At 47.5% G+C, this 22,318-nt stretch overlaps 1 protein-coding gene across 1 annotated transcript in view; it reads left to right on the plus strand.

Annotated features, from left to right (window-relative positions):
- Positions 1-21,529, plus strand: part of LOC149445857 (vomeronasal type-2 receptor 26-like) — a 34,032-nt gene extending 12,503 nt beyond the window's left edge. The window contains exons 4-5 of the mRNA XM_089653310.1: positions 16,990-17,113; positions 20,187-21,529. Coding sequence (XP_089509436.1) covers positions 16,990-17,113; positions 20,187-21,079 — 1,017 coding nt within the window. The 3' untranslated portion in view covers positions 21,080-21,529. The remainder of the gene's footprint in view (positions 1-16,989; positions 17,114-20,186) is intronic.
- Positions 21,530-22,318: the final 789 nt, after the last annotated feature.

A 22,318-nucleotide genomic window follows, 5' to 3' on the forward strand; every position in this document is an offset into this window, starting at 1 on the left:
AAAGAAATTTTAGTCTTGAGGTATCCCAGTCTAAGGCTTGGTTCCCATTACTGCTGTCAGTAATACGTGCAAAATTGTGCATGTTCCTGACACGCAGACACACACACTGATCTTTAGCAGATGCACAGGGGTGCCATTCATTCTTAATAGTACCCCCACATATTGGAAAATGCCATGTGTTTTTGGTGCTGTCACACAATACCAAAACATTGAATTATTAATATAGGTGCACCCAATACAAATATCCAACCCTCTATAAACGTATTATACTTGTAGATCAAGATAGTCAAATGCTCTGTCCAAAAAAGGACCATATACAGTACTATAATTTATACAAAGAGGGGGGAGAAGAGGGTCACCGATGAGCTCTACACGTTTCGCAGTCCAAGCAGATTCATCAGGAGAAGTACAGATCAGAATCTATTACAATCTATAAAACAATATACAGTAAGTATATACACAATGACAAAATATAACAACATAGATACAAATACACATCACATCTTCTCTTTACCACTTCATTTTCTTACCCAAGATGCATGTGGGTATTCAGGCATAACTATCAGCCCAAGACCCCACAGTGAGGGAGAGACATCCCCAGAACCACGTGCCACCCCCAAAGCGAGACCACTGGAGCATACTAGGACAGAAGGGGCCACCACCCCACCAGCCTCTAACATTTTCAATGTATCCTACATGATTGTATAAATATATAGTATGCAGTAATATACTATGATAAGTACATCCCTAATTATAACACAAACACATATGTGTTACTCAGGGACACAGAATTGTTACTGAGGGACACTGAATTGTTACTCATTGTTACTCAGGGACACAGAATTGTTACTCAGGGACACAGAATTGTTACTGAGGGACACAGAATTGATACTCATTGTTACTCGGGGACACAGAATTGTTACTCAAGGACACAGAATTGTTACTCAGGGACACAGAATTGTTACTCATTGTTACTCAAGGACACAGAATTGTTACTCAGGGACACATAATTGTTACTGAGGGACACATAATTGTTACTCATTGTTACTCAGGGACACAGAATTGTTACTGAGGGACACAGAATTGTTACTCATTGTTACTCAGGGACACAGAATTGTTACTCAGGGACAGACACAGAATTGTTACTCAGGGACACAGACACAGAATTGTTACTCAGGGACACAGAATTGTTACTGAGGGACACAGAATCGTTACTGAGGGACACAGAATTGTTACTCAGGGACACAGAATTGTTACTCAGGGACACAGAATTGTTACTCAGGGACAGACACAGAATTGCTGCTTAGGGACACAGAATTGTTACTCAGGGACACAGAATTGTTACTCAGGGACAGACACAGAATTGTTACTCAGGGACAGACACAGAATTGTTACTCAGGGACACAAAATTGTTACTGAGGGACACAGAATCGTTACTGAGGGACACAGAATTGTTACTCAGTGACACAGAATTGTTACTCAGGGACACAGAATTGTTACTCAGGGACAGACACAGAATTGTTACTCAGGGACACAGAATTCTTACTGAGGGACACATAATCGTTACTGAGGGACACAGAATTGTTACTCAGGGACAGACACAGAATTGTTACTCAGGGACACAGAATTGTTACTCAGGGACACAGAATCGTTGAGTTAAAGAGTATGTCAGACAACACGCAGAGGAGTGGCAGAGGAGGCAATGTTTTAGGATCGAGCAGACGTGGCAGCAGAGGAAGGGGTCGAGGCAGCACTAGTCGCAGCCAGAGGCCAGTGCTCCCGGTGTCATCCAGCGGTCGTGTCTCCACCGACAACCCTGCCATCATCGATTGGTTGGCTCGGTCGTCTTCCTCTTCCCAGGTCACCTCTGACACCTACAGCCAACGGTCGGTGGGTACGCCAGACACAACCGTTAGTTGGCATGGCCCGGGAGCAAGCCCACTTAAATCACGTGTCCTCTACCTGCCCCTGTCCTTTGGTGTTCCCTCACCAAGCGAAGTATCGCATGCTGTGGGCTCAGCCCCACTGTACAGTGAGGAAGAGCTAACAGAGGGCGGTCAGGAACGGGGGGAGACATCCGCCTCTTCAGCAGCCAGGCGAAGAAGTACTGGCGAGGAGAGTGGCTCGGTAGCCGGTCTAGAGACAGGTCTGTCTCCTGACCCACACGCAGCCGAGGGGGCTAGTAGTGAGGCGGAGACCCTAATTGATGATGATGAGGCTGATCGCACTTGGCAGCCTCGTCGTCATCAGGCTATTGCTTCCGCATCATCAGGAGAAGAGGGTGCCAGCTTGGCAGCGAGCAAAACAGTCGGTGGGTTGCCCAGGGGGCAGCAGGGTCGCAGCAGTGTCAGTGGAGGCAAACGGCCACGGAGTAGAGCACCAGCTCCACTGCAGCCTACCACCACGGCCAGTAGTGGTGCCGGTGTGCACGGAGGAAGTAGCAGTCAGCCAGTGAGGAGTAGCGGGGGCAAAGTTTCCTACTCGGCGGTGTGGCAATTTTTCGTCAAGCCGCCCGAGGAAGTAAACGTAGCCGTATGTCGACTATGTGGCCAGAAAGTCAAGCGTGGCCAGGGGGCCCATGTTGGGACTACAGCGTTGCGTCAGCATATGCAGCGTCGCCATTCGGTGGCCTGGGAAAACCGTGATAAAGATACGGCGGTTCTGCCTGCCCCAGCCCCCGCTCCATCACCCGCTCCGTTAATTGCTCCGTCACCCGACGTCAATCGCCCTCTATCAGCCAGTCAAGGCTCCAACACCTCTGCTGAGGGGAGTTGTCGCTCGTTGGCATCTTCCGCTCGTTCAGATGCTCCTTCTCCTGCTACTCCTCTTCACGGATTCCTTCAGCAGTCTTTCTTGGAATCCGTTTCCAAGAGACAACAGTTTGCGAGCACGCACCCGACGGTGCAGAAGCTGAACGTCCTCCTGTCCAAGTTGCTGGTGCTGCAGTCCCTCCCTTTCCAAGTGGTGGACTCAGCACCTTTCCGAGAAATGATGGCTTGTGCCGCGCCGCGGTGGAGAGTGCCAAGCCGGCATTTCTTCGCCAAAAAGGCAGTGCCAGCCCTGCATTCACATGTAGAAGAGATGGTGGGCCAGTCTTTGAGCATGTCGGTCTCTGCCAAAGTGCACGGCAGCGCCGACGTGTGGAGCTGTAACTACGGTCAGGGACAGTACATGTCATTTACGGCCCACTGGGTGAACGTGGTGCCGGCACAGCTGCACCAGCAACTTGGACAGGTCATGCCGCTTTTGCCTCCACGTTTGCACGTCCTTGGTCCAGCAAAGATGTCCGCCTCTACCACCTCTTCTTCCGCCGTGTCCTCAGCCGCCACCCCCGTGCCAAGTCCCATTACCCGACCGGCATATCACATGTGCAGGGCGCAACGGTGTCACGCTGTGCTGCACCTGGTATGCCTTGGCGAACGTAGTCACACAGGGGAGGAACTTCTGAGTGTAATGAACAGAGAAATCGACAGATGGCTGTCTCCGCGCAAACTGAAAATCGGAACCATGTTGACCGACAACGGAAAGAACATGGTGTCTGCTCTGCGTCAAGGAAGGTTGTGCCATGCGCCATGCATGGCTCACGTGTTCAATCTGGTTGTCAAGCGGTTCCTAAAATCCACCATCCCACTGCAAGACATCCTTAAAATGTCACGTTAACTTTGCATGCATTTCAGCCATTTCTACACCGCAAAGCACACCCTCCTTGAGCTGCAGCGGCAGAACGGAATTCCACAGCATCCTCTGATCTGCGACGTTGCAACAAGGTGGAATTCAACCCTACACATGTTAGACCGCCTTTACGAACAGCGAAAGGCCATCACCGATTTCCTGATGTTACAAGCGGATAAAGGTACTCCCTGTGTAACTTCGATGTCAGCCATTGGCAGCTCATGTGTGACACCTGCCGCTTGCTCAGGCCCTTTGAGGAGGCCACGCTATTTGTGAGTCGGCATGACTATGGGATGAATGACGTCATTCCTCTGTTGCACGTCCTGGAACAAATGCTGTTAACAATGGCTGGTCAGGGTGCGGTAGACGTGGCGCACAGATCTCAACGCCACATGACCCCTGTGGGGGCAGGACAGGAAGAAGAGGAGGAGGTAGAGGAGGACATTGGTGCTCAGGAATTATTGAGTGAAATGGGTGGTTTTTCCACTCAGCGGACAGGAGTGGAGGAGCAGGAGCATCTGGTTGAGGAGGAGGAGGAGGAGACAGAGGACCCAGACGCACCGTGGCAGTATGCTGTGGAGATGGAGGCAGGGAGTCCCTCGCATTCCTTGGCACATATGGCCCATAGCATGCTCGGTTGCTTGCGTAGCGACAGCCGAATAATAACCATCAGACAGAGGGATGACTTTTGGCTGTCCACCTTGTTGGACCCTCGCTACCGTTCCAAAATGGTGGCCTTTTTCACACCTGCTGAGAGGGAGGCCAAAATAACGTACTATAAAAACCACCTATGTAGTCAGTTGGTCTCTGCCTTTCTGCGCCAACGTCCATCCTCAGACACTGTGGGCCCTGTGCGCTCGCGTTCCGCTGCCATGGCAGCAGGGGAGGGGTGGGGTGGTAGGAGCAGTGGCAGCTCCACCAGCAGCGGCTGCCTCAGTTTGCAGTCGATGATGAGTAGCTTTCTTCACCAGCGCAGTGAGGAAACTACTAACCAGCCGCAGCAGCAGCAGCATCAGGTGGACCAGAGGCAGGACCTCAAACAACAGGCTTGGGCCTACTTGGACAGCACCCTGCCAACCGAGGTAGACAATCCCCTTGACTACTGGGCAACGAAACTTGACCTTTGGCCCCAACTAGCTGAATTTGCCCTTGAAAGGCTGTCATTCCCGGCCAGTAGCGTGGCATCGGAGCGCGTGTTTAGTGCAGCAGGAGGTATTGTAACTCCGCGGAGGACACGACTGTCCACCCAAAGTGTGGAGAGACTCACGTTTGTGAAAATGAATCAGGCGTGGATTAGTTTGGATTTCAAACCACCAGTTCCTGACACAACTGACTAAATCCGCCATGAATCATGCCCCAAACATGTGCCACTTTCAGCTCTCCTCACACTGCTGGTGGGTTCCATTTTGTCATAGGGTGCTGGCAGATTACGGGCCTCCCATTGCTGCTGCCAGGCCCGGGATCTGCCATGGGCCCCTGTACCGCCTCCTCATGCTGCTGCCAGGTCCACAGTGTGTCATGGGTCCCTGTACGGCCTCCCATTGCTGCTGCCAGGCCCGTAATCTGCCATGGGCCCCTGTACCGCCTCCTCATGCTGCTGCCAGGTCCAGAGTGTGTCATGGGTCCCTGTACGGCCTCCCATTGCTGCTGTCTCCATCGCCACACTCTGCCATGTGCCACTTTCAGGTCTCCTCACACTGCTGGTGGGTTCCATTTTGTCATAGGGTGCTGTATGGCCTCCCATTGCTGCTGCCAGGCCCGTAATCTGCCATGGGCCCCCGTACCGACTCCTCATGCTGCTGCCAGGCCCGTAATCTGTCATGGGCCCCTGTACCGCCTCCTCATGCTGCTGCCAGGTCCAGAGTGTCTCATGGGTCCCTGTACGGCCTCCCATTGCTGCTGTCTCCATCGCCACACTCTGCCATGTGCCACTTTCAGGTCTCCTCACACTGCTGGTGGGTTTCATTTTGTCATAGGGTGCTGGCAGATTACGGGCCTCCCATTGCTGCTGCCAGGCCCGTAATCTGCCATGGGCCACTGTACCGCCTCCTCATGCTGCTGCCAGGTCCACAGTGTGTCATGGGTCCCTGTACGGCCTCCCATTGCTGCTGTCTCTATCGCCACACTCTGCCATGTGCCACTTTCAGGTCTCCTCACACTGCTGGTGGGTTTCATTTTGTCATAGGGTGATGGCAGATTACGGGCCTCCCATTGCTGCTGCCAGGCCCGTAATCTGCCATGGGCCCCCGTACCGCCTCCTCATGCTGCTGCCAGGTCCAGAGTGTGTCATGGGTCCCTGTACGGCCTCCCATTGCTGCTTTCTCCATCGCCACACTCTGCCATGTGCCACTTTCAGGTCTCCTCACACTGCTGGTGGGTTTCATTTTGTCATAGGGTGCTGGCAGATTACGGGCCTCCCATTGCTGCTGCCAGGCCCGTAATCTGCCATGGGCCCCTGTACCGCCTCCTCATGCTGCTGCCAGGTCCAGAGTGTGTCATGGGTCCCTGTACGGCCTCCCATTGCTGCTGTCTCCATCGCCACACTCTGCCATGTGCCACTTTCAGGTCTCCTCACACTGCTGGTGGGTTCCATTTTGTCATAGGGTGCTGTATGGCCTCCCATTGCTGCTGCCAGGCCCGTAATCTGCCATGTGCCCCCGTACCGACTCCTCATGCTGCTGCCAGGTCCACAGTGTGTCATGGTCCCTGTACGGCCTCCCATTGCTGCTGTCTCTATCGCCACACTCTGCCATGTGCCACTTTCAGGTCTCCTCACACTGCTGGTGGGTTCCATTTTGTCATAGGGTGCTGTATGGCCTTCCCTTGCTGCTGCCAGGCCCATAATCTGCCATGGGCCCCCGTACCGACTCCTCATGCTGCTGCCAGGCCCGTAATCTGTCATGGGCCTCTGTACCGCCTCCTCATGCTGCTGCCAGGTCCAGAGTGTGTCATGGGTCCCTGTACGGCCTCCCATTGCTGCTGCCAGGCCCGTAATCTGCCATGGGCCCCCGTACCGACTCCTCATGCTGCTGCCAGGCCCGTAATCTGTCATGGGCCCCTTTACCGCCTCCTCATGCTGCTGCCAGGTCCAGAGTGTCTCATGGGTCCCTGTACGGCCTCCCATTGCTGCTGTCTCCATCGCCACACTCTGCCATATGCCACTTTCAGGTCTCCTCACACTGCTGGTGGGTTCCATTTTGTCATAGGGTGCTGTATGGCCTCCCATTGCTGCTGCCAGGCCCGTAATCTGCCATGTGCCCCCGTACCGACTCCTCATGCTGCTGCCAGGTCCACAGTGTCTCATGGGTCCCTGTACGGCCTCCCATTGCTGCTGTCCCTATCGCCACACTCTGCCATGTGCCACTTTCAGGTCTCCTCACACTGCTGGTGGGTTCCATTTTGTCATAGGGTGCTGTATGGCCTCCCATTGCTGCTGCCAGGCCCGTAATCTGCCATGGGCCCCCGTACCGACTCCTCATACTGCTGCCAGGCCCGTAATCTGTCATGGGCCCCTGTACCGCCTCCTCATGCTGCTGCCAGGTCCAGAGTGTCTCATGGGTCCCTGTACGGCCTCCCATTGCTGCTGTCTCCATCGCCACACTCTGCCATGTGCCACTTTCAGGTCTCCTCACACTGCTGGTGGGTTCCATTTTGTCATAGGGTGCTGTATGGCCTCCCATTGCTGCTGCCAGGCCCGTAATCTGCCATGGGCCCCCGTACCGACTCCTCATGCTGCTGCCAGGCCCGTAATCTGTCATGGGCCCCTGTACCGCCTCCTCATGCTGCTGCCAGGTCCAGAGTGTCTCATGGGTCCCTGTACAGCCTCCCATTGCTGCTGTCTCCATCGCCACACTCTGCCATGTGCCACTTTCAGGTCTCCTCACACTGCTGGTGGGTTCCATTTTGTCATAGGGTGCTGGCAGATTACGGGCCTCCCATTGATGCTGCCAGGCCCGTAATCTGCCATGGGCCCCCGTACCGACTCCTCATGCTGCTGCCAGGCCCGTAATCTGTCATGGGCCCCTGTACCGCCTACTCATGCTGCTGCCAGGTCCAGAGTGTCTCATGGGTCCCTGTACGGCCACCCATTGCTGCTGTCTCCATCGCCACACTCTGCCATGTGCCACTTTCAGGTCTCCTCACACTGCTGGTGGGTTCCATTTTGTCATAGGGTGCTGTATGGCCTCCCATTGCTGTTGCCAGGCCCGTAATCTGCCATGGGCCCCCGTACCGACTCCTCATGCTGCTGCCAGGCCCGTAATCTGTCATGGGCCCCTGTACCGCCTCCTCATGCTGCTGCCAGGTCCAGAGTGTCTCATGGGTCCCTGTACGGCCTCCCATTGCTGCTGTCTCCATCGCCACACTCTGCCATGTGCCACTTTCAGGTCTCCTCACACTGCTGGTGGGTTCCATTTTGTCATAGGGTGCTGTATGGCCTCCCATTGCTGCTGCCTCCACCGCCACACTGTGGCTCCACACTCTGGTTTTGGCCCCGTGACTGCCCAAATGAGTGAAGTGTGCGGTGATTCTAAGATCGACGGCACTCATCTGCATGTCATACTGACTGACAGTATTATTTCTCTTCCCCAGCAGACTCCAAGGGCATTTAAATTAAAGGTACAGTGTTCTGCACTAATATAAAGGCTCTCTGAAGCCTAGAAACACCCTTTTATAAGTTAAATTCGCAGCGAATATATTCGACTCGAATCAATTTTTTTCCACGAATTCGCCGAATCAGCCGAACCGAATTTTTGAATAATTCGCTCATCTCTATTTACTGGCATTTGGGAGTTGTGTTCCAGGATATGTGTCCTATTGCCTATGAAGGAAGTGACAACACTGGTTCCATTTGATGATGCTGGTGGGTGGACTTCTGTGGGAGTATATATTGGCCAATCCTGGGCTTCATTTCCTCTGTTTTTGGACTATGTTGCATGTCCCTGATGGTGGTAGTGGTGGTGGTTGAAAATCTTCCTAATATGCAAAGGGATTAACAGTCTGTTCTATATGATATGTATACATTGTTTCATCTTGTATGTATATCTTAGTACTTGTCCCTAGGATTTGATAGTTATCATATATTTTTTATATTAGATTAGGGATCAAGTTATTATTGTATTGCTGGACTTTTGACATTTAGCTAAAACCATGGGCATCTCCATTGCGAACCTTAGATAATTATATTGCTTGTAATTTATTACAGATTATGTATACTGCTCAAAAAATTAAAGGAACTCTTTGAAAACACATCAGATCTCAATGGGGAAAAATATCATCCTGGATATCTATACTGATATGGATGAGGTGATGTGTTAGGAACGTAAGGATCCCCCATCATTTGATGGAAATGAAAATGATCGACTTACAGAGGACTGAATTTAAAAACACCCCAAAAATCAAAGTGAAAAAATTATGCAGCAGGCGAGTCCATTTTGCTGACATTTCATTGCAGCAACTAAAAATGGCCCTCAGTAGTTTGTATGGCCCCCACGTGCTTGTATACATGCCTGACAACATCGGGGCATGCTCCTAATGAGACGACGGATGGTGTCTTGGGGTATTTTCTCCAAGATCTGGACCAGGGAATAACTGAGCTCCTGGACAGTCTGAGGTACAACCTGGTAGCACCGGATGGACCAAAACATGATATCCAAGAGGTGGTTTATTGGATTTAGATCACGCATGCGTGCGGGCCATTCAATAGTATCAATTCTTTCATCCTCCAGGAACTGCCTGCACACTCTCCCCTCATGAGGCCGGGCATTGTCGTGCACCAGGAGGAACCCAGGACCCACTGCACCAGGAGGAACCCAGAACCCACTGCACCAGGAGGAACCCAGGACTCACTACACCAGGAGGAACCTAGGACCCACTGCACCAGGAGGAACCCAGAACCCACTGCACCAGGAGGAACCCAGGACTCACTACACCAGAAGGAACCCAGGACCCACTGCACCAGGAGGAACCCAGGACCCACTGCACAAGGAGGAACCCAGGACCCACTGCACCAGGAGGAACCCAGGGCCCACTGCACCAGGAGGAACCCAGGACCCACTGCACCAGCGTAGTCTAGCCTGTAGAGGTCTGTGTGTCCCTTCATAGATATGCCTCCCCAGACCATCACTGACCCACCACCAAAACAGTCATGCTGAATGATGTTACAGGCATCAGAATGCTCTTCATGGCTTCTCCAGACCCTTTCACGTCTGTCACATGTGCTCAGGGTGAACCTGCTCTCATCTGTGAAAAGCACAGGGCGCCAGTGGTGGACCTGCCAATTCTGGTGTTCAATGGCAAATGCCAATCGAACTCTGTGGTGCTGGGAGTGAGCACATGGCCCACTAGAGGACATTGGGCCCTCAGGCCACCCTCATGAAGTCTGTTTCAGATTGTTTTGTCAGAGACATTGACATCAGTGGCCTGCTGGAGGTCATTTTGTAGGGCTCTGCCAGTGCGCGTTCTGTTCTTGCACAATGGATACTGGTCCTGTTGATGGGTTAAGGACCTTCTACAGCCCTGTCCAGCTCTCCTAGAGTAACTGCCTGTCTCCTGGAATCTCCCCCATGCTCTTGAGACTGTGCTGGGAGACACAGCAAACCTTCTGACAATGGCACGTATTGATGTGCCATCCTGGAGGAGTTGGACTGCCTGTGCAACCTCTGTAGGGTCCAGGTATTATCTCATGCTACCAGTAGTGACACTGACCCTAGCCAAATACAAAACTAGTGAAAAACAGTCAGAAAAGATGAGTAAGGACAAAAATGTCAGTGGCCTCCACCTGTAAACCCATTTCTGTTTTGGGGGTCGTCTCATTATTGCCCATCTAGTGCGCCTGTTGTTAATTTCATTAACACAAAAGCGCTGAAACTGATTAACGACCCCCTCTGCTACTTACCTGACCAGATCAATATCCGAGGAGTTTAATTGACTTGATGCTAGACTCTGATTAAAAAGTGTTCTTTTAATTTTTTTGAGCAGTGTATATTGGTCAGTTGCTAATGGGCAGCAATGGAATTTGGGTTATTTAAGGGGATATTACCAATGAATTTGGTGTATACTGGATATTGCTGATAAGGAACTCCAGAGACTGGGTGCAAATGGTATTACATAGTATTTGTGTTATAATTAGGGATGTACTTATTGTATATTAATAATCTGTCTGTAATAAGCTCACCTCTTTCCATGACCTTTTTGTCTCCCACTCCCTTAACCTGCTATCAATTACAGAAACCTGGCTTCAAGCATCAGATTCTGCTTCTCCCGCAGCACTTTCCTATGGAGGCCTTCTCTGGACCCACTCACCCAGACCCTGTGGTCGCAAAGGTGGTGGAGTTGGTTTGCTTCTATCCCCACTGAGCACCTTTCCAAGTCCTCCATATCCCTCCCTCTCTATCCTTCTCTTCTTTTGAGACTCACTGCATTCGGCTATTTCTCTGAGGATTGCAGTAATCTACTGGTCTCCTGGACCGGTGTCTCGCTTTCTTGGTGACTTCTCTGCCTGGCTACATTACTTTCTCTCCTCTGAAATACCCACTATCATTCTTGGAGATTTTAACATCCCCATTAATGTGAACAACCCAGCTACATCCCAACTCTTCAACCTAACCTCATCTTTTGCCTTAACACAATGGACACAGTCCTCCACTCACACTGATGGGAATACATTAGACCTTGTTTTCTCTCATCTTTGCACTCCCTACAACCTCACAAACACCCCCTTTCCTCTCTCTGATCACAATATCATCACCTTCACAGTGTCCTCATCTTCAAACACTTACCCTCCAAGCAGCAAACAATTACCCGCAGAAACCTTCTCTTTTCCACTCTGCAACTGAATGCCTCTATGCAGACGGAATCTCTCCCCGGTCCTGCCCTGACCTGGCCACTGCTGTCTACAACAGTTCGCTTTCATCCACACTAGACTCAGTTGCTCCTCTAACTACACAAAGTATCAGGCCCCGACCATTACAACAGTGGCAGTCTGACGACAACAGAAATCTTAAGAGACAGACGTGCTCTAGAGCGATTGTGGAGTAAAATCAAATCTCAGCAAGCATTCATCCAATATAAATCTGCTTTCTTAACATATAATTCCTCCCTCCATGCTGCTAAACAGGCCTACTTTGTCACACTTATTAATATCTTGTCATCCAGTCCTCGTCGTCTCTTCTCTACTTTTAACTCTCTACTTTCTCCACCTCCACCCAGTAACTCACTCACTGCTTACGACATTGCAACTCATTTCACAAACAAGATTGATGTAATTTGTAGGGGCATCTCCACTGCACAGACATCCATCCCACTTAGCATACCTCATACTAAACCTCCCTCAACACTTTCCTCTTTTGACCTCGCTACTATTGAAGAGGTCACTAAAGTTTTCTCAGAAGCCCATCTCATCACCTGCCCCCTGGATCCTGTCCCCTCGCGACTACTATGGTCACCCTCTTCTTCTATCCTATGCTCCCTCACTCACATCTTCAATCTCTCCTTCTCTAATTGGACCTTCTCCACCCCTCTAAAGCATGCACACATCACTCCCATACTTAAAACATCCTCCCTGGACCCCACCAACCTGAACATCTTAAGACCCATCTCCCTGCTCCCGTTTACCACTAAACTCTTAGAACGCTTACTCTACAATCACCTGAGCTCCTACCTCACTGACAACAACCTTCTTGACGCTCACTAAACTCCACTGAAACTGCCCTACTAAAACTTTCTAATGATTTACTAACTGATAAAACCAATGGCCACTACTCTGTACTCATCCCAACCAATGGCCACTACTCTGTACTCTTACTACTTGACCTCACTGCGGCTTTTGAAACTGTTGACCATCCCCTCCTCCTCAAAAAACTCCACTCTCTTGGCCCCTGAGACTCTGCTCTGGTTCTCCTAACCTACTAAGTGACATATCAGCATGGATGTCTCTCCACTTCCTCAAACTCAATCTTTCTAAAACTGAGCCCATACTATTCCCTCCAGTCCATGGCCCTTCCCCTGACTTCTCCATCAAGATCAATAATGCAACCATTAGTCCCTCCCCTCATGCCAGGGTACTAGGTGTAATCCTAGACTCCAATCTGTCCTTTCAGCCGCAAATCTAATCACTGTCCAAATCTTGTAGACTTCACCTCCGCAACATCTCCAAGATACGGCCGTTCTTAATCTATAAAACTACTAAGCAACTTATTCCCTCCCTGGTTATCTCTTGCCTTTGTAACTCCCTCCTCATTGGCTGACCTCATCGCAGGCTAACCCCTCTTCAGTCTATCATGAATGCTGCTACCAGACGCATCCACCTTTACAGCCATTCCATATCTGCCACCCCTCTCTGCCAATCCCTCCACTTGCTTCCAATTGCCCAATGAATAAAATTCAGAACATTAACAATCGCATATAAAACCATTTATAACTCTGCCCCAAATTACATCACCAATCTTGTCTCCAAATATCACCCAAACCATCCTCTCTGCTCCTCCAATGACCTCCTGCTCTCTAGCTCCCTTGTCTCTTCCTCCCATGCTTTTCTCCAGGACCTCTCCAGAGCCTCCCCCATCCTCTTGAACTCTCTACCCCAATCTATCAGACTATTGCCTACTCTGCCCACTTTTGGATGATCTATGAAAACCTATCTCTTCAGGGAATCCTATCCTGCCTTCACCTAATAATGGAATCTTCTATTCCTTCTACCAGTCCATCCCCTACAGTTATTACCTTTTGTACCACCAGCTACTTCCTCTTAGATTGTAAGCTCCAAGGTGCAGGGCCCTCCTAACCCTCTTGTATTGAACTGTATTGTTGCTGTATTGTCTCCCTTTATTTTGTAAAGCGCTGAGCAAACTGTTGGCGCCATAAATCCTGTATAATAATAATAATTATAATATATTGCTGCATACTATATATTTATACCATTACAAATGTTGGAAGCTGGTGGGGTGGTGGCCCAGTCTGTCCTAGTATGCTTCAATGGTTTCACTTTGGGGGTGGCGCATGGTTGGGGATGTCTCTTCCTCACTGGGGGGTCTTGGGCTGATGGTTATGCCTGGATAGCCACATGCATCCTGGGTAAGAAAAAGAAGTGGTAAGTGGTATCTATGTTGTTATATTTTTTCATTTTGTTTTGTTTGTTTTGTGTTTTTCGTTTTATAGATTCTGATCTGTACTGCTCCTGATAAATCAGCTTGGACCGCGAAATGCGTAGAGCTCATCAGTGACCCTCTTCTCCCCCCTCTTTGTATAAAATCTATTAATAAGTACTGTATATGGTCCTTTCTTGGACAGAACATTTGACTATCTTGATCTACAAGTTATAGAGGGATGGATATTTGTTTTGAGTGCACCTATAATAATGATTCAGAATATTTTTTCCTTTTTAAATGTGTTTTATGTATATTATTTATTGTGTAAAAATAAAAATTTGTATGTTGATACATAGTTGTCATTAATTGATACCTGAGCCTTAAAAGCTGAAATGTTTTGGTATTCTGTGATTGTAACTACTAGGCTGCCACACCTTTTACACCACCCGTGTTTTGAATTTACATGTTTTTGGTGCAGCGTGACTTAAAAAATGGGTCAGGGACTTCTGTCCCTGAATGTATGAGGGTGGGCTATCCCATTTAAATGAACAGGCTTCCCTACACACAACATGCAAGAGCTTGTTCACATGCAAAGTTGGGGAATAGTAAAGCCATGGGGTTGAGCTGTGTTTTTACTACCCCCAACTGCTCTACCTTTAGCTGCGGAGGTCATACACATGCTGTGGCCCTGGCAAGATGTATGCCCCAAGGTGAATGGGGCCATGCTATAACCGCCCTGCAGTGCTGCTGCATTTAGGGGCATAAAATGGGCATTGAGGAGGCAACATAGTGCCTCTTCGCCACCTGTCAAATTCTTCTGAAAAACAATCTGAACATGGATCGCTTTTCAGAGGAGTGTCAGTTCTTTCTGCCATTGTGATCAAGCCCAGAAAAAGCAGTTCTGATTGTACAGGATTAAAAGTATTGTACACACACACACACATATATATATATAGTTGTGTTCAAAATAATAGCAGTGTGTTGAAAAGTGAATAAAGCTGAAAATCCTTCTAATAGCTTTTATTTCCATCCACACAAATGCATTGGGAACACGACACATTCTATTCCAAATCACAACATGAAGAAAAATACATCAAATTTGTGTTCTTCCTCTAAAAAATTAAAGAAAAGTGAATATTAGACGGTTCTAAAAAATGGCCGTGTTTGTATTCTTCTTTACAAACTCAAACATTCACTATATAAACTGAGAAATGTTTGAAGATTTTCTTTCCTTTGAATGACTTCATGAATATTTGGTTGTAGTCGCACTGTTTCTGGGAACTGCTGTACATCTGTGTTGCATGGAGTCACCCAACTTCTGGCCCCTGTGATCAGGTATTCCAGCCGAGGATGATTGGACCACATTCCACAGTTCTTCTCTATTTCTTGGTTTTGCCTCAGAAACGGCATTTTTGATGTCACCCCACAAGTTTTTTATTGGATGAAGATCCGGGGATTGGGCTGGCCACTCCATAACGTCCATCTTGTTGGTCTGGAACCAAGATGTTGCACGTTTACTGGTGTGTTTGGGGTCGTTGTCTTGTTGGAACACCCATTTCAAGGGCATTTCCTCTTCAGCATAAGGCAGCATGACCTCTTCAAGTATTCTGATGTATTCAAACTGATCCATGATCCCTGGTATGCGATAAATAGGCCCAACACCGTAGTATGAGAAACATCCCCATATCATGATGCTTGCACCACCATGCTTCACTGTCTTCACAGTGTACTGTGGCTTGAATTCAGTGTTTGGGGGTCGTCTGACAAACTGTCTCCGCCCACTAGACCCAAAAAGAACAATCTTACTTTCATCAGTCCACAAAATGTTGCGCCATTTCTCTTTAGGCCAGTCAATGTGCTCTTTGGCAAATTGTAACCTCTTCAGCACACGTCTTTTTTCCAACAGTGGGACTTTGCAGGGACTTCTTGCAGATAGCTTGGCTTCACATAGGAGTCTTCTAATTGTAACAGTCCTCACAGGGAACGTCACACCTTCTTTCATCTTCCTGGAGCTGATTGTTGGGTGAGTCTGCGCCATTTTGGCTATTCTTCTATCCATTCGAATAAGTTAACATACAGAGAGATTAGGGTATGACCTTGCTCAGATTCTGCCAACCCCATCCTGTTATTTCAGCTATACCATTGGGCAGGCAAGTTTTTCTGTTTACTCCTAGCCACCTTTGAAATATTGGTGGTTTTACAGATTGCGCCTTTCCAGCTGGTGGATTCAGACCCCTTTATGACTTGGCAGTAGCAGGTTCCCAGCCAACATTTCTTTATCTGTAAGACCATCCCTAACAACCACCATCATGAGGAAGGCAAGGTTTCTACAGCACTGGACCATGGGATCAGCTGAAGATTCTACATGACTACAGGAACATGATCCAGCAAGTATAGACAGGAATGTTATGTATATATATAGTTCATGGCCAACTGAGTAACTATGAACAGTGATGGGTACAGGACAGGACACATTGTTGGAGCTGATTGTGCTGCCCTCCATTTGGATGGCTGGTGATGGTGACAGCCAGTCACCTCCATATCCTGCTCCCCTCAATACCCTCTTTGGATGAGTTGTTCTATGAACAACCGGTCCTCTTCAGGCATTTAAGAGGCTAGACAAAGGTTAGGCAAAACAATGCCATGCAGCATTGGAGCTTGTTCCTAGGAGATAGGAGCCACACTGGGGAAGAGCTTTTGTCAGCTCTGCAGGGGCAGGCCCAAGGGTGGTTACTCTCATGACATCTTGTGCCCAGAAAAGTTGTGTTACAATGTTGTTTCATACCCCAGAGCCAGTAAAAGGACCGGGGCTATTTTTTCAATGGGAGCACGAGGAACGCAGTTTCGGCACCTCCAGCACTAAATGTATATAATGTCAAAGGGTGCTGGACTGTGTTGGAGGGTCTATTGATGCTGGCTGCTGGGGTATCTATTGTTGCAGGGCAGGGTCTATTGTGGGAGAGATCTTCTGTTGAGGGAAGGGTCTATTGTTGCTGGGTGCTGGAAAAATCTATTAATGAACCCCCTCAAATTCATGAAAACACCGAACTATTACCCCTGAATGGATCTCAAACCTGCAGATTTGATCTTGAACCCATGGTTGGGGCAAACCTGATCCTCTGCTATTTGTAACGCTTAGTTTGTATATCCTCATGAGATATGATGGAATGTCACAATATACTGTAATAATAATAATAATAATCATCATATTAATAATAATATCTGATTTCAGATGCCGGTATCTCGATGCTCAGATCCCTGTTTGCCTGGCAGCAGAAAAAAGTTTGGATCTTCAATTCATAAATGCTGCTATGAGTGCATCCCATGTCCAGAAGGAGAGATATCCAACATTTCTGGTAGAGTTTGTATTTGTTACTAAGTCACTGTTGGACTGGGCAGAAGTTATCCCTGTAGTTAAAGCGTATGTCAGGGATAAAATATATGAAGTATATTATTTTTGGCCTGGTCAGAAGTAACCTCAGTACTTAAAGTGTTTGTCAGAGAAAAACATATGAAGTATGTACCTGCAAAGTGTGTACATTCCCTCATGTTTTATATCTGTAAAGCCACTGCAAGTACGGAAAGATACCTGTTGGTCCTGCTAGAAATGTAATTAGCTCCTAATACTGTTGTAGGCTGACAACACACAGGGGTTTGTGAATTGAAATGGTGTCAGCCCTGCCTAGTTGTATTTTGCTATTGTTACTTCTACTAATACTACTACATACAAGAAAAAATTACTCCCTTGGGACTTTAATGCATCTAATAAAACATCACCACATATATATTGATTCAAAATTCTATCTATCTATCTATCTATCTATCTATCTATCTATCTATCTATCCATTCAGTCGTATCCAACCCTTGGCGATTGCATGGACCGTCACTCATAAGCAACTTTTTTCCATGAATTCTCTTAGCAATTATTTTTACAGGATAGGATGCCAGGTCTTTCCCCAACCCCTACCATGCAGGAGATCCCGCATGGCCAGGGATGAAACTAGGACAATTTAGACAGGAGCCAATTAACCTACCATCATGTCTTTGGAGTGTGGGCGGAAACCGGAGTACCCGGAGGAAACCCACGCAAGCACAGGGAGAACATGCAAACTCCACGCAGGAGGTGCCATGGTCGGGAATCAACCCCATGACCCATTTCCTGCATGGCAGATGTGCTAACCACTAAGCCACTGTGGTGCCCAATTCAAAATTATAGATACTTTATTATACAAAAATTTGTAAAAAATTATTTATTACATACTGAAATCATAATAATGTAAATTAATAGGTATCCTCTGTAGTGAAGGAGTGTGAAGCCTCTGGATGGATGGTGATCATCGGAATGTGGCGGTGGTGGTGCTGGTGGCTTCTAGCATGTCCTCATAGTTCCTGGATTCCCTCAGGTGAAATGTCACTTCCAGTCACGTGATGGTGGGGGTTGGCACGCATTCAGAGCATGCATGCTCCCTCCTCACTGCCCGGAACTAGGAGGACATGCTGGAAGCCACCAGCACCTTTGCCAGATGCTGGTGACCACCATCCATCTAAAGGCTACTTACGCTTTGTAAGTGGCCTGTATTACTACACTTTTTATACATTAAAAATCTTTCATACTAGAGGGTGCCGCCTCTTTCTTCCTGATCTTCCACAGAGCCTCTCTACCTTGTTATTGGCCGGCTGCCTCCACTCCATGGTGCATCAGAATTACCAATAGGACTCTAAGGAAATTTTGTTTCTGTATTTATTACAGTATAGTGTTCATGATTTATTTTCCCTAATTCCATCAACATTGATTATATGCTTACACATACTATTGTATGCCACATCTACCTCCTTACTCCTGTCTTGGAGTGCATCAAATATCCTCAACAACGAGACAACCCCCAAAACAGGCATGGTTTTACAGGCGGAGACCACTGACATTTTTTCCCTACTGATCTTTTCTGATGGTTTTTCTCTAGTTTTGCATTTGGTTAGGATCAGTGTCACTACTGGTAGCATGAGACGATTCTTGAACCCTACATGGTTGCACAGGCAGTCCAACTCCTCCAGGATGGCACATCAATCCGTGACATTGCCAGAAGGTTTGCTGTGTCACCCAGCATAGTCTCAAGAACATGGAGGAGATTCCAGGAGACAGGCATTTCCTTTAGGAGAGCTGGACAGGGCTGTAGAAAGGTCCTTAATCCATCAGCAGGACCGGTATCTGCTCCTTTGTGCAAGGAGAAACAGGACGAGCACTGCCAGAGCCCTACAAACTGACCTCCAGCAGGCCACTGGTGTAAATGTCTCTGACCAAACAATTAAAAACAGACTTCATGAGGGTGGTCAGAGGGCCCGACGTCCTCTAGTGGACCCTGTGCCCAGTAACATAGAACTCGATTGGCATTTTCCATTGAACACCAGAATTGGCAGGTCTGCCACTGGTGCCCTGTGTTTTTCACAGATGAGAGCAGGTTCACCCTGAGCACATGTGACAGACGTGAAAGTGTCTAGAGAAGCCATGGAGAACATTATGCCACTTGTAACATAGTTCAGCATGACCATTTTGGTGGTGTGTCAGTGATGGTCTGGAGGCATATCCCATGGAGGGAAGCAAAGACCTCTACAGGCTAGACGATGGCAATCTGACCCATTGGACCCATTGTCAGACTCTACACTGGTGAAGTGGGTTCTGGGTTCCTCCTGGTGCACAACAATGCCCGGCCTCATGTGTCAGGAGTATGCAGGCAGTTACTGGAAGATGAAGGAATTGAATGGCCCCCATGCTTGCATGACCTAAATACAATAGAACACCTCTGAGATTTCATGTTTCGGTCCATCCGACACCGCCAGGTTGCACCTCAGTATGTCCAGGAGCTCAGTGATGCCCTGGTCCAGATCTGGGAAGAAATACCCCAGGACACCATCAGTGGTCTCATTAGGAGCATGCCCCAACATTGTCAGGCAGGCATACAAGCACGTGGGGCAATACAAACTACTGAGGACCATTTTGAGTTGCTGACACAAAGTCCATCCAATTCAACCAACAGAAAAAAAAAAAATAAATCAAAATGATCAACAGGTGTTTTTTTTGCACTTGTACAGATATAACAAATGTTTCCAGTTGTGTATTTAACAGACCAAAAGGGTAGCAAATATGTTCATTATCAGGGTTTTCTGACAATTTAAACTGAAACTCCCAATTATCACATTTCTGCCTATAACACAATTCTTGTGCATTCCACTTTTTGTCTTTTCACCCTTTTTTGTGTCCTTATGAAACCAACATTTTTTTTAGCACTTCCCATTAGACACACTCAATATCTATCTATCTATCTATCTATCTATCTATCTATCTATCTATCTCCTAAATTAATTAATATATTTAATTTGTTTTCTAAGCTCTGACCCCGATGCTCATTGTGTTTGTATTGTTCTTCCTGCAGACAGTGAAAACTGCATGAAATGTCCCGATGATGAATGGCCAAATGAACAGAAGGATCGGTGTGTTCCAAAAGTGGTGGAATTTCTCTCCTACACTGATGACACCATTGTTGCAGTATTTTCAGCTGTCTCCATCCTCTGTTGTCTTCTGGCTGGTTTAATATTGGGGATATTTATACATTACCAGGACACCCCCATTGTTAAAGCCAATAACCGGAACCTGAGCTATCTTCTCCTGGTCTCCATCATGCTGAGCTTCCTCTGTGTCTTCTTGTTCCTCGGCCATCCAGTAGATGTAACCTGCATGCTGCGTGTCACCTCTTTTGGTGTCATCTTCTCAGTTGCCGTCTCTTCTCTACTTGCCAAAAGTATCATGGTGTGTATTGCTTTTAACGCTACCAAACCTGGGAGTCCCTGGAGGAAATGGATGGGAGCCAAACTGCCCAATTGTATCATTTGTGTCTTCTCACTGGTCCAAGTCCTAATCTGTGTCCTTTGGTTGTCTATTTCTCCCCCCTTCCAGGATCAGGACACTCACTCTTATCAGGGGAAGATCATCATCCAGTGTAATGAGGGTTCAGTTATCGGCTTCTACTCAGTCCTGGGATATATGGGGCTTCTGGCAGCTGTGAGCTTCATTATAGCTTTTATAGCCAGGACATTACCGGACAGTTTTAATGAGGCCAAGTACATCACCTTCAGCATGCTGGTGTTCTGCAGTGTCTGGATTGCCATGATCCCGGCCTATCTGAGCACCAGAGGGAAATACATGGTGGCTGTGGAGGTTTTTGCTATAATAGCATCAAGTATTGGACTTCTTGGCTGTATATTTTTACCAAAATGTTACATAATTCTGTTCAGACCTGACCTGAATACAAAAACAGTTATCCACTGATATGTGAGGAGCACACTGGGTTACCTGTCGTTATGGCATTATCTCTATTATTGTTCATTTTAGTATTTTGCTAGTGTATTGAGAATGAACACTGTTAGATATAAACATTTAATACTTCCCTGGAACAAAGTAAAATGGTGGACAGTGAGAGTAATTTTTGCTCTGGACACCATTGGTATCAAATACTTTGGGTTTGTTAGAAACCTTGTCTCTGCTGGGTGTAGTGGTTCCTCCCACCATCCATTACATCACTACAGAACAATGTAGTCACTTAGTGAGGAGGAAGCACAGTGACCAGAGGGGGGAATGTATTCAAAACATCCTAAAGTGTCAGATACCAGAGACACCCATCACTCTTCAAGAGAGGGAAGATTTCACTCACCACCTTCCAAAAAAGATAAATATTATACATGTTCTATCATAATCTGATTGTAATGCAGTTTAGTTTGGTGTCAGGGTCACTGTAATTATATTGTATGTAGATGTATTGTCTATATTAATAAATACATTTTGCTTGCTTTAATTTAAAAATAATTTTTAATATTAGTTAAAGTTGATGAGAGCGTGTTATCAGGAAGATCACATTTAAAGTGAAAGGTTTACTTCATTTTAAAGGACATTTTCATTACAGGACCTACTAAATCTTTCTCCTTGTAGACATTTATTTGCAAACTGCTGCCACAAGGGAGTATACGGCTTCCCCATACAATGCTGCAGAGACAACTCTCATACGCCAGACCTTGCCAGATCCTGATATGAAAACTTCTAAAGTAAAAACAGATTCCAGGGGCACATTGATCAATCAGAGGTTTATTCTCAGAATCAGAATTACAACAACCAAGGAGCTTAATGTAGGACCCATAAGGTGGTATGTCTCCAAGCTCTAAGATCTCCTGGTCAGACACGTCAAAGAAAAAGCTAAAAAAGATTAAGAAGTAATCATTAGAATTCAACACATTTTCTTCACTAGATTCAAGTACCCTCTTGTCCATCAGAGCAGCACCATAGTTGTCCTGGGCAACCTCCGGCCCCTACACACAGAGCTCCCTGGAGTTTTCTAGGGACAGCTCTGCGGCCTCATATATTGTTTCTAGGGGAGACAGCATACCCTGTTTAGTGGTCACCTCATTCAATTCAGAACTTTGTTCAGCTGACACAGGTGTATACACAGCAGCAATACCATACTCATCAATAGACATCACATCAACAGATTAATTTTTAACCCTTTCCTATCCACTA

This window comes from Staurois parvus, unplaced genomic scaffold, assembly GCF_062004578.1.
Source record: "Staurois parvus isolate SC_StPar_1 unplaced genomic scaffold, SC_StPar_1.0 ptg000706l, whole genome shotgun sequence".
Lineage (NCBI taxonomy): Eukaryota > Metazoa > Chordata > Amphibia > Anura > Ranidae > Staurois > Staurois parvus.